We start from the raw sequence: 17,244 nt of genomic DNA, 5'->3' as shown, positions 1-17,244 counted from the left end.
AAATACTGTTTTCTGGTTTTGGTTGCTGCTTCAAATTATGGTAACATTTTCTGTTTGTTTCCATGAAGTTTTGTGACTGGTAATGCAGATAGATTCTAGGCAGTTTATTGTTCTTAAATATAATTTTTACCTATAATAACACTCACCAATAGAATGTAGACTACTTGCTGATCTTCAGGTGGACACAGTTTAAACAAAGTTCTTTTTTTCCAGTGTAAATGAGTACTAGATGTGGATGTATGGATTGATTTTCCCAATTGGTCGTGGTTAGTACTCTCACACTGTCTGAAAAATCAGTTGTTGTGTTACCTTTTTGAGCCCCTGGAATAATACCCAATGTTTTTCTCCACTCTTCTGACTGCACTTCCACTGTTCCCATCCTCAACTTGCTTTGTGTGGTTGACCTACTGTAATTCTGAGCAGAATTAGGTAGAACCTTTCCAGATTTTAAAATTTTTCTTTGATCTTTTGCATATTTGTGCTGGCAGGGATGAGCAGAGCTCAAGTGGCTCAAGACTCCTGGGAAAGAGGGCAGCAGTCCCCCAAATTCAACCACAGAACTATCTGGTAGGGTGATGAACCTGTGTTTGCACCCAAGTCAAGAGCTCCCAGATGTGTTTGTTTGAGCTTGCCAGGCTCCCTTGTGCTCAAGGACAGCCTGAATCCTGAAAATCTGGAAAATGATAACTGCATCAATAACCTTTGCATTAATTTGAGTCAATCATTGGAGAGAAACTGTCAGTCCTTTCCCTGCTCTTCTGGGAAAACTCACTCATATCAGTTAATTTACTTACTCAAAGCAGTTCCAGCTCTGCAAGTGGTGGAGCAGGAAGGCAGGTTAATTACTCATCAACAGAGAAAGGTTACTTTTTTTAACTTTTTTTTTTTTTTTTTCTTTCCCAAACTGCTGAGATTAAAGAGGTTGCAGAACACGAACAGTGGTGTGGAACTCCTGGAGTTTCTGCAGGACAATGGAGTGGAACAAAAGTTCCTTCTCAGACAAATGTGTTGAGTAAATGAAGATTTGAGCAAAACCAGTTTCAGTGGAATAAAAAGGGTGGGGTGGTGGTGGTCAGGTGGAAAGGCTGAATTTGGTGGAATGAGCAGAAAATACCAGGTTTAAGAAGCTGCTTGCTTCAGCCTGGTGATCTGCTGTAAATATTCTTAAACCTACTGATGTTCCTTCCATGACTGAAGCTTTCTGGAAAAGAACAGGAACCCAGAGTTTGTTGACTGCATTTTGTCATGGACAAATTTATCATTTTTGATGAAACAGAATTTATTGGACTCATTCTAGAGGCCAAAAAAGTGTAGTAGAAAAGTGTGAGTTAAATGAACAGTTCTCTTTGAGAATCTAATTGCAGTAAAAATATCTTTGATGTTTAAACCTCTTTGCAAATTATAATTAGAGATTTCCTGGATTCACACTATTAGTGAATGAAACTTCAGTATTTAGTAATAGTTAATGCCTTTAGGCCTCTGATTTAGATGAACTTTGCCTGGAACAAGAAATTTTGATTCATATATTATTTACTTTTCCCATTTAATTTAAATTGGCTTTTGCTGTAAGTCCTTGATCATGTTCACTACGAACAGTAAGTTAATAATTCTGAGAGCTGTCATGATTTCATCCCCAAATCTACCCAAATCCCCAAATATTTATGGAAGTAGATGTCATGTTACACTTAGGTTTTGTTTAAGTTGAAAAATACAGCCTAAGAAAGTGTTAGAAAAAGCATTACAGCAAGGGGAGTGTAGAATAAAAATTGTTACTAATAGATTCCAAGCTAATTTGAAAGGCTTTTTTTTTTTTTTCTAGAACAAAAATAGGATGTTTTCACTGTACTTGAATTTAAGTCTTAGAAAGAAAGCATCTGTGCAGTAGAACATAAAAATCTGCTTTAATGAATGGGACACTCAATGTCAGTTATTGACCTTTGTGAATTAGTGAGTGAATAAATGCAGCTGAAATAAAGAGGGCTAATGTATCACAAAATCTGTATTACTCAGAGATGAGTGGAGTTTAACCTTAATTATTTATGCTAATACATCATAATATTCCAGTAAATACACTGTGGTGTGTGTTTAGAAAGTGATGATGTCCTTTCTGGAGAGCTTTCTGCAGCAGGCTGGAAGAGATGATGATTTTCTGAGGGAAAAGGGAGGGAGATTATTGGCATACTCAGTGGCAAGGCTGTTTTACAGAAAACTCATGGATCTGTTCAGCATTTAAAAAAAATCAGAGGAAGCCACTAAGGTTTGGAATCTTCTGGGTTTGGATGTGTTATGCTTGCTGTTTGCTTGGTGAGGCAGAATGCATTGGGCTCGGAGTGATTTTAATAGCAATTGCATCACTGAAAGCACAGTTTGAGCCCTCTTCTAGTTTGTTATGAAACCTATTTATTACTTTCAGTGATATTAATAGTCCTAAGAATATTAAAACATGATTAAAAGCAATCTTTCAGGTGAAAAGTCTGATCAAGGAAACTCTCAAGTTTAAAATGTATATTTCAAAATAGGCTGCTTTTCAAGAATGCTTGAAATTTTGGAACAAGATTATGAAATACTGTGAATTCAAACCTATTTTTATTCTTAAAAGGAAAAATACCATTGGAAATGACTGTTTCATGCTCAGTGATTCATGAGCCTGGTTGCACACGTGTTTTGTGATGTATGAAGTGTTTAGTAAGAAAAATCACAATAATTTTGTTGTTATTCAGGAGTTTATAGTTTTTTTTCTGAGGAGATGCATTTTAGAGAAGAATCTGTTTAGAAAGTCTGGACACTATTGACCTACTTTCTTTGTAAGCCTAAGGGAATTTGGTTTGCTGCACTCACTGGCAATCTGAAGATGAGGGAAGGAAAAGAGGTGAATTTCCCCATGATGTATTATTTTATCAACCTATAAAGTTAAGTATTAATCTGTTTTTTAAAAAGGCATGAAAACCTCTGCTGCTAAAGCAATGATCAGGTACCATTTTCTCTAGGAAATGAAGAGCTTATCCTTTGTTATGTATAATACCTATCTAGAAACTGTACAGGGAGGATGCAGAGATGATAAATTGAATTTAGTGAACCAAGCTCTGGCATTTGGAGTCTGCTTCTTCTGAGTTTATTGTATCAGAATTACATGTAATACAGGACTGTGAGGGTAATACAGTGTTCTGAAACATTTTAGTAGTTAAAATATTAACATTAGCACATGTAGTTAACAGATATTAACTAGTTAGTCTGTACCATGGTAAATGCATCTTATTCAGATGTCACAGCTGGGTAAATCCTAGAAGTAGTGAGGTTAAATTTTCCCAGAGATGCTCAGCTGGAGCTGTAATGACAATGCAGGACTGGCTGACTCTATCCTCAGCTTCTTTCCTGTGCCTCCTCTCCTTCTCCCCAGGGGTCTGAGCAAATTAATTTTGGGTCCTGATTTTGGTTGATGTGCACTTCAACTCCTGATAATGGCCCAGTGCAATTGGTATCATTTACCTGCTTTCTTTTCCACTGAATATTTATAATGGGCATATTGTAAGGGTTAAAATAGCATGTAGCTTCTGTGTCAAGGAATGCTGTGTGAAGAGGACTGTCTTCAGTTCTAAGCACTGCAGTTTTCACCCCTGAGATTGAGTTCACATCTCCAGCCATGGCCAGGAAAACCTCCCAGGTACAAATCCCAGAACAGGAATATTCAAATAGTAGGACCAGGGGAGTTGACTCCTTCTTCTCCTTTTTATGCAGTTTTGGTAGAGAGACTCAAAGCTTCATTATATGATGTCTGTGGTAGTGAAAAGATAGAAAAGTGGTAGATTACTTCCTTTGCCTTGGGAATTAGAGAGGGAAACAAGTAATAAGTTATTTCCTCACTTGTTGAGGGCCTTGCAAATGATCATGATAACCATCTTCCAGGCAACCTCTGGGGTACAGGATTTTTTCTGTACCACTCCCTGGTAGTCCTGTGAGATTCCACAGCATGGCAAATCTCATCATTTCAGCATTTGTCTGTGTCAGCACTCTGCTTTTCCTTGAAAACCAACATTTCTTTTCCCTACATGGCCATCTCCAGATCCCCTCTGTCCTCTCTCCCAGCAGTGGAAAGCAGCAGAGAGCAGCAGCAGACTGCAGAGAGGCAGCTCCTGCACTTGAAGCACAAAAAAGTCCTGGGAGGCCGTGGCACTGGTGGAGGATATTTCCCCCAAACAAATAAAACCAGGATTTATGGAAGTTGTGGGCTTCACCATCCTCCTGTAATTAAAGAACTGGGAGATTGTTCCTTTGCAGATTTTGCATTGTGAGTAGACAATAACTTTGGATACATCATTATAAATAGGAAACCCATGTATATTTCTTGCTGACAGTATGTCAGCTGCATTTAGTGGAGGAGATCACACTGCTCAATTTATTTAATTTATTTTATTTATTTAATTTAATTAATTTAAGTTTTTTCAGTTGCTTTCTGGAATTCTGTTACTTCCTGTCTCTGAACTTTCAGAGGGATTCCTGGAGCAAATGGATAATGAGCTTTAAGAATATCTTATGATACCTGTTTAAACCTATCATTCTTTCCACAGAAATTTCCCCCCAACGTTGGGGAAAAATGTTCAAATAGATTTTGGTGAAGTTCTGTTCACAAGATAAAATAAATATTAACTGTCTGTTTAAAATGCTGGTGTAGCTGGAACGAAAATTTCATATGAAACATGAGTTTTAATGACAAAACCAAAACCTGTATCAAGAAATAAGTGAGGTGTGCTGTACTTTTTAAGATGTAGGAACCTTGAAGTTTGATTACAGCTGCATCAACACAAATCAGAATGGGGGATGGAGGTTATGATTAGCTCTGGAAATCTACATAATATTTATGCAAATTTGGCAAATTGAGTTGGTTTTCCCCATAGTCTTGTAAATGAAAAATACATTTTAGAGAAATTGCAGTTCTATAGAAATTCTATGATTTTGTCTCCTATTCTTTGAAATTTAATGGAAAATGAATCTGATTGAAATGAACCTGACTGAAAGGTACACAGGGACTGTGGGTAAAAGGTTCATTTGAACAGAAAGATGTCTGTCTGGGCAGCACCAATCCCTTAGATACTTAGGAGCTGGGCTTCTATTAATTTCTAGTGTAGGAACTAAATTATAAACTTATTGAACAGAGAGAAAATTTATCCCTGCTAATAGCCACTGAAAGATCCTTTTTTTTTTTTTTTTTTTTTTCTTTCTAAAGCTCAAACAATGTAGAATTCTGAGTTAAGCTTGAAGACGTTTCAGGTACTGAATCAAATAATCAAATTTACCTTCCATTTCTTCCCCCTCTAAATTGGTAATATAAAAACTTAAAATAGTCCAGTTTGCCATAGATGATTTTTTTTTTTTTTACTGTGATAAAATGCACAGATCAATATTCCACACTGAGACTGATGCTCTCCTTCCCTGCTGCAGAGCTGAAGGCAGCCAAGAACCTTCCCTCTCAACTTTTGTCAGGCAAAAAGCTATTTTTTAAAAGTTTCCCGTAGTCTGTATCATGCTTTGGGACCCTGGAAGGGAGATCCCGGAGCTGTCGCATTCCAGCATGAAACAGTGGGACTGCTGGGAATGCGGGATGTGGGATTTTCAGAGGGATTTCTTCCTCCAGAGCTCTGCTGGAGAGCGGGACCGGGATCTGAGCCGAGCGGTTCTCGGCTGCGCTACGGGGAAAATTAAAAACTTTGATGGAAAAATTTTATCGGAGATATTTAGCCGAGGATTCTGCAATTGGGAGAAAAAGGGAAGTCTGTGGCAGCTATTAGGATTACTGCTTGAAGCGGGTTAACACCGATCTTCGGTGTGACAGGAACGAGCAGGTCCCGCAAACGAGCGGGACCCACAAACAGCTCCCGCTCCCAGTGCTCCCAGTACAGGTTTGCGGTTCGGTCTGCGGGGCAGGGAAACTGAGGCAGAGCGGCCACGCAGGGACTGCGAGAGCTGGCCATGTGCAGGGTTACGTTTGCCTACGTGTTTTGGTGTGTTAGATGGAATTTTTGGTGTGTTAGATGGAATTTTTGGTGTGTTAGATGGAATTTTTGGTGTGTTAGATGGAATTAAGCTGAAGACAAAAGCCCCTTCACAGGGGGAGAAGCGGTCACCGGACCCCAATTCGGGTCTGTGGGGCAGGGAAACTGAGGCAGAGCGGCCACGCAGGGACTGCGAGAGTTGGCCATGGGTAGGGTTACGTTTGCCTATGTGGTTTTTTGTGTGTTAGATGGAATTTTTGGTGTGTTAGATGGAATTAACCTGAAGACAAAAGCCCCGTCACAGGGGGAGAAGCGGTCACCGGACCCCGATTCGCAGCTCTGAAGAGCTTCCCGCACTTCTGCTGATGCGGGAGTCGCCGGCCCGGTTCGAATGAGTGTCTCAACACCGGGTTTCCTCTTAAAAGCAGAAGGCATAATGGGAGAGGGGGAAAAATAAAATAAAATGAGCGTCCCTGCGCATCCCGGAGCGCTCCCTGCGCGCTGCCACCGCCTCCTCCCCGCATCATGGCGCCGCCCCCATCCCTCCTCCTCTTCCTCCTCCTCCTCCTCGTTTTTTTCCCCTCCTCCCGGCTCTTCCGTTTTGGTTCCGGGGCAGCGAGTCCTTCCTGCGGGCGGGGCGGCTCAGGCTGGGCCCGGCCCGGTTCGGCTCGGCTCGGTAGCCCCCCGGGGCTCCCCGCAGCATGTGAGCCCGGCGGGGCGGGGATGCTCTGGCTGCTCTGCGGTCCCTCCCGCGCCATGGAGAGCCAGGCGCTGGTTATCCGCATCAGGATCCCCGACGGCGGGGCCGTGGACTGGACCGTTCACTCGGCTCCCCAGCTGCTTTTTAGGGACGTGCTGGTGAGTCCCAAAGGGGGAGACAGTCCCGGGGTACCCCCGCACCCATCACTCCCGTCCCGCTGCCAGGGGGAAAAAAGGGGGAGTCGGGGGGGAGCAGTGAGCGCAGACCCATCATCCCTGTGGGGTCGGGAAAGCGGGAATAAAACCCTCCCTGGGAGGTGAAAGGTGGGGTTTGGTGGTTTTTTAATTTTTTTTTTTTTTTTTTTTTTTAATTTTGGTTGGGTTTTTTTGTTTGTTCTGTTGTTGTTTGTAGGGTTTTTTTGTGTCGCGCCTGAAAGTTTTAATGGGGAAGTGGTTCTGGTAGAGAATGCCAAAGATCGTGGGTCTGGGGCAGCGGCGGTGCCCCCCGGGTTTGATAAAGGGGAGGTGATGGGTGCGGGGTGGCTTTGCTCTCCTGTGCAGAGGTGAAGCGGTCAGGAGGACCCGAGCTGCGGAGCTGTGGTCCCCAAGGGATGGTTCCTCCAAAGGTCAGGAATGCAGGATCCATGGTGGGAAGGGCTGGGCACAAGGCATCGCTTCAGGAGGAGCTTGGAAGTTGTCATCGGGAAATCGGTGCTTCCCGACTCGGGGGCTGTGCGCTCCACGCAGGGGGTGTAACTGGGCTCGGTTTTGGTGATATTTACTCATTGCTGTGGATTTGTTGCATCCTGGGCTGCTCTCAACCCCTTCCTGCTTTGTTTTCTTCCTCTCTGCACATGTAAAAGGATCCTCTTTGCTCAGAAATGGCAGTGGATACTTATCCCACTTACAGTTTCTTCTTATTTGCATCCTTAGCCCAAAGAAAAAATCTAATCGTTGGGCACTGGTGATACTGGTGATACTTGTGTCTTCAGGGTGGCCTCATCTTCCCTGTGTAATATGATTCTGCTACAAACTCCTTGTGCATCTGTTTGTTTCCATACATCCTGTATATATTTAATTTCTTTTGTCATTAATACTGGAGGGAGATGCTGCAGTTCTCTTTCAATATTGCATTTTACTGAGGAGATGTGCAGGGTCTTGGTTTGCTGCAAAGTGTTTGATGTTGGGTCTGTAGAAGGCTGCAGATAACTGGAATGGATGGTAGATATTCCAGGTTTCACTATTCCCAACATTTCTCACTATCCCAAGTATAGGTGGAGGAGAAGGAGCAGAACTTGTGACAGCCCAGTAGGATTTTTTTGGGAGGTGTAGTTTTCCCTTGGAGAGAAGGTTGTGAGTTTCAAGTGGTTGTGCAGCAAGCCTGGGACAACCTGCTCCACCCTGCAGATACAAGGGGAGCTTTTTAGGAATTGCCTCCAGCATGCTGAAAAGAGAACCTGACAGAGACCTTGACATCTGAAGTCTCCAGTGGACAACAGAGGACCTTGAGGAGCACCTGAAACCATCAACATCTCCACTGCAGTAACCTCCTGTCACATGGAGGCCCTCCTTGTCTAACTGATGGTGTTTCAGGAGGTGCCAGCACAATATGCACAGGCACTTAATTTATCTGATAGCTGCAGAAATTAAAGGATGGAAGGCTCCCTTCATTAGAGTGGTGGATCTGGCAACACATAAGCCTGGGGGGTACCCCAAGAGTGATGGGGAGGGCAGGAGTGGAGCCCACTCAGTGTTCTGATGTCCTTCTTGGGGAAGCTTTGAGTTATCTGTGTCATAAGGTTGTGCTTCCTTCTTAGGTAGGTCCCATATTCTGCTTCATACTGAGAAAGAACCTTAAATTTATCTTTGAGAACAGCAAGTTTTCGTTAGGCATTATTTTTTGGAATTTCACATCACTGTGGACAGGGGTTTGAATAGGAATAAGTGAAGCCTTTTAGGTTTTCAGGCTGGTGTACATCTTGTTGTGGTGTGGAGTCCCCAGATCTCTGTGCACAGCCATAGAATTATGTGTGGTAATACATAATATACATTATACACACTCTGTGGGTATCTGCTTTGCAGACCTGTAAGCTCCTAGTGAACAGATTTATTCCAGAGACCTCACTAAATAAATTACAACAAGCTTGCTGCTTCTTTTCCTCAGGCTCTCTAGATTTGTTTGCTCTAGCTGTCACCAGGGTATTTAAGCACTTGATGTTAAGTCAGGATAACTTGATGATGTCCTACTGAGATAAACCAAGTTTTATCTAGGAGGGAGTGAGGGCCATGGTTTCAGTATTTACCCTGCTGGTTAAAGCAGAGCTTTCACATTTTCTGCTTTCTCACCCAGGGCTCCACAGCTCTTCAAGAGAACAGATTTGATGAGGTTTTTTGTTTCAGCTGCTGTTTTTTTCCTCTTTGTTAAAGCCTTTTATTTTGGGGAGGTATAATAGAAGCTATTGTGTGTCTGAGCCCACTTGAACAATGTCTACAAGTCATAGTATTCTGCTGCTTGTGATCTTTGTTGTGAGAGTAGAAAATCATCATGCATAATCTGTTGAAATGTAGGGTAATCCTTTAAGTTTGGGTCACGGAGAGGTCTGCTGGATGTTTGAGCAGGGAAATCTTATGTAGCTGATGGAAATCCCATGGTAACAACAGAGTGATGGGGTGATTACCCTCCCACCTCCTCCCAGGATAGTTTTGCTCAGGTCCATCTGTTAAATAGAAGTGCTGAAAACAACAAAAGTTTTTGCAGCTGTTGGTAGGGTTTTCTTTTAAACTATTCACACCAAAACTCTGTCTGGCACTAAATAATAGTTCTTAAAGCCATGTACGTGGTTATTTCTTATTTTAAAGAACCCTGGAGGATATAAAAAGTTATTTTGAACAGGAAAAAAACAATTTAGGAGAATTTGCCATCACTATTTCTGTGCTCTCCTGCACATCTTTTTTCTTTTTGTGGACAATTAATAAATTATGTACTCGAGTTATTTTAGCATCTGAAAAGAAAAAACACATGAGAGAGATTTTGTGCTTAGCTCAGTGGAAATCTTTTTTGCTGCCTTTTTGTTGTATTAACTGTGTCTTTCTGACGTTGCACTGAATGTTTAATTTCCTTTTTTAAACTAAGTGAAAAGATAGAGAAAGCAGAAGTGACAGGACAGTGATCACTAAGGCTTTGATCCGGGGGGTTGCTCAGCACCCTGAGGTGCTCACAGTGTACAAAGGACAAGAAATATTGTTTTTCATTAATTTCTAATCACTTTGTGACACTGTCAGTGGTGAGACTGTCTGACATGAGAAATCAGGCAGCAGGAAAGAAAAAAAAAAAACAAACCATGCTGGGCATTTATGTCCTGCCCTGACAGGACATATTGCAAGGCTGACAAGAGCACATGGACTGGGACACCAGGATGACTTCACTCTGAGTAGTTATTTTTCACTGAATTTTGAGTAAATGATCAATGTAAAGGCTGGAAAAGAAAAATCTTTTTTGGGTCATCTGTTTTGGAGGAAGGGATGTGCAACACTTGGAAATGTTGTGTTTTATTGTGGGCATCTCTATGTGCAGCTCCCATCTCCTCTGGGCAAGGCACTGCATGGCACTGTCTTAGCTTTGGGGCTGGGGGTGGCCTTAGTACTGCCACTTCTTTGGGTATTTTAGAATCTCCAGGCCAGCCAATGGATTTCTATCCACCTAGCAAGTTTTGAAGAAGTTAACATTCCAACTAAAAGTGATGAAGAGCCCCCCAAACCATAGTATGGGAGAGCATCTTGAGCCACAGCACTGCTTTGCCAGCCCCCAGCTGGGTCCTGTCACTTTTCAGGGCAGTTGTGGCATGAAAGCAACAAAAATGTGTCCAATCTCACAGCTTGGCTTTTAATTCAGGGCAGCCCTGGGCCCATCCAGAGCTGTTTGTGACCCTGCTGCTCCTGAGCTATGAGTTGGGAGCTGTGTGATGAGGTTACCCTGGGCTGGAAAAGAGGACCAAGGTGGATATTTGGAGGTGGAGAGGAGGAATTGGATGTGGAGAGGAGGAATTGGATGTAGGAGGACTGAGAGAGAAAAAAATGTGCTTTTTGGTGACTTAGCCCCATGAGTTAGATGTACACTTTTCCCTAACCAACAGAATTGGTTCTTTGAGCTGCAAGGACAAGCCATGGTAACTTGTTTGCAGTTATGGCTGAGTTATTGAAAAAGAAATCAGTCTTCCTCAAGATAACCTGGAGAGGAAGAAGAGCACAATGATTTGTGCTAATTTGTGTTGTGTGCTGAGTTTGCAGCTGGGGTGGTGGTGGGTGTCAGGACTTGAAGTCTCCTGCCTGCAGCTGGGGAAGATTAGAGGTGATTTACTCCAAATCATCTCAGGCATTTCCCAGCTGATATATAGCTAATTCTTCTTTATATTTTAGGATGTCATTGGTCAAGTTTTGCCAGATGCAACGACAACAGCATTTGAGTGTAAGTATGACTTGTATAAACTGTTTCCCTTGTCACATTATAGGGCTGTCATTTTTAAAATAAATAATGTTTTACGTTCATTATATGTTACAGTTAAATATTTATGCATTAATGCAAGTTTAATGATGATACTGAGCAAAGCAATATTTTATTATTTAATCATGTCTTGCAGGAGCATATTTCTACAATATAGCTTTAATTACCAGCATGACCTTACCCTGCTCTTATTCCTCACTGCAATTATATTACTTGAACTAAATGAAAAGTATAAAGTACCTGTAGGTGTAAGCTTAAAATTTTAATCCTCTGTTGGAAGAAACCAAAAGAGCAGCAGCTTTTACTCAAATACTGTACAAAGTACAGATTTTGTACTAGGTTTAGCAGCATTAGAAATCAGTATTTCCTTTCACTGTCTTTTTTTTTTTTTTTCCTTAAAAGAACTGTGCGTGGTTTTAGGTTTTAATTTTTCCTTGTGCTCAAGCTAAATCCACCTTTTGTCTCCCAGGTGGGAGAAGCAGTTTCTGTGTGGGATCTGAGCAAGTTGTGGGTTGGGATTGTCCACGATGCCCTTGCACCTCGTGGAGGTGGTTGAATTACACTTCTGCTAACTTAAAAAAGTTGTCATGTGTATATAAGTGCAGATTTAGGCCTGTGATCTGCTAATACTTTGAACCCTGTTTATTTTGGAGGGATTCTTACACAATTGTCCTCTCTGAAGAGCAGTAAGCTGCAAGAGAGTGAAACATCTGTGTCTTAGGGGATAAGATACCAAGCTCAAGCTTGCTTTCAAGTAAAAAGGGCTCCTATTGTTCCTTTTTAATGATAGTGTATTATATATAATAGAATGTATTCTGCTTTTTTTCTGTTTTCCTTTGGTAGAGATGAAATAGCAAGAAGGAGCTGGAAGGGAATAGAATCACATGAGAAATGTTGGAAGAATAAGGAAGTGGTTCTGAAGGAGAGAGCAGAGAGGACAAGATAGGGCCTTGTGTTCTTACTTAATATTTCTCTACATTTTAGAGCTCTGTGGGTAATTCTGTATGTAGATATTCAGAGGCAACATTGTTCTATGCTCCTTCCATTATCCTTCCAGTATTCTGGAAGGATTCTTGGTGTTCTCTTCAACTGAAATACCAGCAACCTAGGAATGGAGATGATAATTATTTCTCTCTAGCTTCAAGGTTTCTTCTGCCATGCTTTTTAAAACAAGGCTTTCTAAAGAAACTTGAGCAAAACCAGGCCTTGCCTTTTTTTTTTTTTTCTTTTATGATTTGTTAATATTTTTTTCCATCCCTCCCACTTCACACATTAGCTTTGTTTGAGCTTCATGCACCAGTAGCAGTCACTGCAATCAGGGCAGTAGCCCATATTAATGGGACCATGTGTAGAACTTTCCTGGAAATACTTATTTTGTTGTGTCTTCTAACATCTGCTTCTGTGCTTTCAGTTCATGTCTCTAGTCTGTCATTTACATCTGCACAAAACCATTTCCCCTGCCATTTAACTGGCATCTAAAATATGTTATGTATATTGATGCCTGATTTTGCTGGTGACTTTTTCCATATCAAATGCTGGGATTTTACTGACTTCAGCTCCATGCTCACCTGCTTCATTGCTTCTTCAGATGTGGATAATTGCCATCCAGCACAGGCTCTTCTACTCTTCATTCAGTTATTGTTATCTACAGTGAACCATCCATTGCAGCTCATACCTGGGGCTGCTCTTTTCCTACTGTTGGACCTTTATGTGGATTTCACCGTTGGGTAACACATCACTACAAATAAAATCACTACCAACATATGGCCTGTTATGATCCTTTTATCCAAACTCTGCCATTTTGGGTATTTGTGACACACTGCAGATTTTGTGAAGATTGCTCCATAATATTTGTTTGCCATCTGCTCCACTCTATTTGGTATCTTGTGAGGATTTCTTCCTCCATTTTAAGTGACATTAGCAAAATCCAGCCAGTATACAGGATTTTTTGGTTCTACTTTTGCTTTCCTAATGTGCTGGAAAATCATATTGCTGTGCTTTAGGCAAGTGGAGAAGCCTGGAAATCTTTCTGAACCCATGTGTGATAGCTGGCTAGGTTTTGGGTTGGTTTTTTGGGTTGTGCCCACTTAGATGTCATGATGGGGTGGCAAAGGATCTCTGCACAGACACAAGAAATGGGTTTTTTGTTTTACTCTTTAGAAGCATTGCCTGGCTGCTTTAGAGCTCTCCTGTGCCAGGTAACATTTTCAGCCTTTTCACTGAGATATTTTTGATTTATTTATTCTTTTTGTACAACCATCAGGAATTCTGCAGCTCTTAATTTATTCTCTTTGTACCACCATCAGAAATTCTGCAGCTCTACGAAATTTGGAGTTAATTTCCAAATCATTTGCAGTGGATAATGTGGGGTGTTTTGTGGCTTTGGTTTTCTTTTATGTGAATGTTTTGCAAGGGGGCTCTGAGAGTTTTCTTGGCTTTTTGGGGTTTTTTTGCTGGTCCCAGCTCAGCCTGTTCCCTCGAGCCAGGCCTGGTGAGCAGCTTTTATCTCTGACTACTTCTCTCCCTCTGTCATATGTTTCCTCTCTTGTGCTTTTTCCTCTGATCCCTTCTTGTTGATGTGTGGCACTGGTTGTGTTCACTATTCCAGCAGCTGTTTCTTCAGCCTTTCTTCTCTGTTACACACTGTGACTGGGACTTGGGTTTTGGCCAGGTAGCAGTTTTACAACTCCTCCTCTTTTCTGCCTAAAACGTTTCCAGGCACAGAAGCATTCAGTTTCAACTCACTAACTCTTCTTAATCTTTTCATCATTCATGACTTGCTGCAGGCTGGGAAACCTAGCAAGCAGTTGGAGCAGTCTGGCAGTTCACCAGTTAAATTTCCATGTTCTTGTAGGATATGGCTGTGCAATCCCATTGCTCTTCCAGCTTTTGTCTTTCCAGTGTCCCATAGCCCTCTTCCAGTACATTTTTAAAGTGTAATTCTGGTGGTTTTTTATGTTACTTTTTGTTTTATGTTTTTAAAATATTGTTACTCTTGTTGTTTTGCTCTCTCTTCTGTATTATTTTGCTTTTTTTCAGTACAACCTCAGCATCACCTGCTAGGTTTTCAGAGGCAAAACGAACCAACTCCTTTTCTTGGATATTTTTAATTTGTTGACTCAGCTTTGTTACCAGATTCTTTGCAAAACTAGGACCAAGGGTGAGTTTCCCTTCAGGGACACAATGGCACTTTTTAATGCTGATATCAGAGGCAGTGGCTGTGCCAGCTGTCTGTCTGTCTGTCCTCCTGCATCTGGATTTGTCCCAACACCCTGACCCCCATCAGCTCTCAGAGTGTCTCAGGCCTTTTAAATATCCCAAATCAAACAGGCCTGTGTGTGTGTGAGATTGACCAAAATAGATGTTTTCTGGCCAAAAAGGTGTGTGAGTTTGTCAGCCATTCTTTGGTATCAGTCAGACATTTCGTTGTTTAATTTTCCAAGAGCTTCCTGTCCAAAAGGGAAAAACCCAAATGTAAAACTGGGCTATACACTGTGCTTTGCTTTTGTTTTCTTCTATTGTTTTGTTGTGCTTTATAAGTATCTAAAGCAGATATTTAAATTGCAGCAGACAAAAGTTGGAGACAGATCATTAACCCTTCCCCCCCAAAGCTTGAGCAATGAAGAGAAATGAACATTTTGCAGTGGGTTTGGAGGGGTTGGGTCTGTTCCATTCAGCTGGAGCAGCTCTCCCATCAGTGGAAGTGTAGGAACTTTGCTCAAGGAGCAGGGCAGGAGATCTTGGGGTGGATGCTGCTCCCTTTGGAGAGAAGGAACCTCATGGGGCATCTCATGCAGCCCCTGAGGCTGGAGCCTCTTGCTTCAGCTGGTGAACCTACACGTGATGAATGCTTTTTTTGGAGAGTCTGTCCCTCCTTCAGATCTTCATAATAATAATTCTTTCAGAATGCTTTGTTCTGCTGCAGCTTTTCTGACTCATGCTGCCTTTTCTCTGGCTTTATTTCTCCAGAAGCCTCTTCCACCACGCTGGGTCTGGGTGGTTGGGGCTGTGCCTGAGCTGTCATCGTGGAGTTGGGATTGCCTGGGGATGCTGTTCCTGCCTCCTCCTCACCCACACTTGCACTGTCAACAAAAACACAGGCTGCTTTACTGGCTCACAAACTTCTGTCTTCTTCTAAATTTCATTTAAAAAAAATTGCAGATTTGTGCCCACTTGTAAGTTAGTTTTTATGTCAGCATTGTGTCATGAAGAAGCAGAGATGCCCAAGGTAGGGTTGACAGACCAGAAGGTTTTTGTGGGAGGTAAACCATTTTAATGTGTTTCTTTTTGATGTTGTTGTTCCTTTTTTTTTTTTTTTTTTTTTCTTTTTTTAAATTTCTGCTAATTCTGATGAAACAAACTGCCCAAACTTAACTCCACCTGGGAGAATCAAAGCACAGTCAAGGACCTGAATTTCTGTTTGCTCTGTCAAAACAATATCTTGATGGGTGTTCAGCAAGAAATCTTAGCATATGTAAGGCACTCAGCTTCTATAGAGGTTCTGGCAGTGAAGGAGCTGTTGAGAGCAAAGTTTTGAGCACTTTGTGCCCTTTTTTAGATGTGCTTGGAGTCTTTGTTAAGGAATGCTTAGAGCCATCAGACATCATTATTTCAGAGCACCTGGTTACCTGTGGAACTGGTTTATACATTCTTGCTATTTTTATTTGCTTCTGGAAGTCTCAGTAGAAACCTTACTTATTAAAATTGTAAATATCCTTCTCCCATGGCTCATGGATCTAACCCATTTCTTTTAGATGAAGATGAGGATGGTGATCGGATCACTGTTAGAAGTGATGAAGAAATGAAGGCCATGCTGTCCTATGTAGGTATAGTATAAGAAATGCTGAATTTTTACATGTTTTCCACTTTCTCTTGGTGTATTTTTGCTTGTAGCAAGGTGTTGATTTATGCTGCAGTGTTCACAGCACAATATTCCCCTGTTAAGTGGAGGTGTTGAAAAACTATATCATACGAGATAGATGGACATGCTTGGCTTTTTCACAGACCAAAAAAAAAAGGCTTGTACAGTTACTGATCATCTCATGAACATTAAGAATAATGCATCTTAATGACTTTTGCATTAGGTATAGTGCAGGCTAAATGGACTATCAATTTCTTCTATTTTTTATGCAGTACTTAAAGTAACGGCTCATTAAAAATGAACCCCTGGGCTCTAAAAATTTTTCAAAATCTACTTTCATCTGGAGACTGCTTCACCCCTCCTAACTGAAGAGTTCCATTGTAGCTGCAGGCTCAATATTCAGAGAGGATTTAAAGATGTATTTTTCTGGTTTTTAGGATGAGGTATATGTGTGCCTGTGTGTGCCTTTATATCTGCCTGGACTTCAGCAAGGCCTTTGACACCATCTCCCACAGGATTCTCCTGAAAAAGCTGTCAGCCCACAGCTTGGACAGGGGCATCTGTGCTGGGTCAGGAACTGCTGGAAGGGGCCCAGAGAGTGGAGCTGAACGGGGCTGCATCAAAATGGCGGCCGTGGTGTCCCCCAGGGATCAGTGTTGGGCCCAGTGCTGTTTAATCTCTTTATTGATGATTTAGATGAGGGGATTGAGTCCATCAGCAGCAAATTTGCAGGTGACACCAAGCTGGGGGGAGTGTGGATCAGCTGGAAGGCAGGAGGGCTCTGCAGAGGGACCTGGACAGACTGGAGAGTTGGGCTGATCCCAAGGGGATGAGGTTCAACACAAGAACCCCCTGGGGAGCTCCAGGCTGGGCACAGAGTGGCAGAAAGGGAGCTGGGAGTCTGGATTGCCAGGAAGCTGAAGAGGAGGCAGCAGTGTGCCCAGGTGGCCAAGAAGGCCAATGGCATCCTGGGCTGGCTCAGGAAGAGCGTGGCCAGCAGGTCCAGGGAAGGGATTCTGCCCCTGTGCTCAGCCCTGGGGAGGCCACAGCTTGAGTCCTGTGTCCAGTTCTGGGCCCCTCAGCTCAGGAAGGAGCTTGAGGTGCTGGAGCAGGTCCAGAGAAGAGCAAGGAGGCTGGGAAGGGATCCAGCAGAATTCCTGGGAGGAAGGGCTGAGGGAGCTGGGGGTGTTGAGGCT

General features: G+C 42.3%; 1 protein-coding gene across 4 annotated transcripts in view; it reads left to right on the top strand.

The window, feature by feature from the left end:
• Nucleotides 1-6,582: 6,582 nt before the first annotated feature.
• The window catches only part of MAP2K5 (mitogen-activated protein kinase kinase 5), a 127,350-nt gene continuing 116,688 nt past the window's right edge, over nucleotides 6,583-17,244 (top strand). For 2 of the 4 annotated variants that reach the window (XM_071754118.1, XM_071754119.1), the window contains exons 1-3: nucleotides 6,583-6,845; nucleotides 11,103-11,151; nucleotides 15,942-16,009. In XM_071754118.1, the coding sequence (XP_071610219.1) occupies nucleotides 6,711-6,845; nucleotides 11,103-11,151; nucleotides 15,942-16,009 (252 nt within the window). In that variant the 5' untranslated portion in view covers nucleotides 6,583-6,710. The remainder of the gene's footprint in view (nucleotides 6,846-11,102; nucleotides 11,152-15,941; nucleotides 16,010-17,244) is intronic. The other 2 variants (XM_071754121.1, XM_071754120.1) reach the window with 2 other exon arrangements.

This window comes from Heliangelus exortis, chromosome 11 (genome assembly GCF_036169615.1).
Source record: "Heliangelus exortis chromosome 11, bHelExo1.hap1, whole genome shotgun sequence".
NCBI lineage: Eukaryota > Metazoa > Chordata > Aves > Apodiformes > Trochilidae > Heliangelus > Heliangelus exortis.
This window is presented reverse-complemented; position numbering and strand designations above follow the sequence as displayed.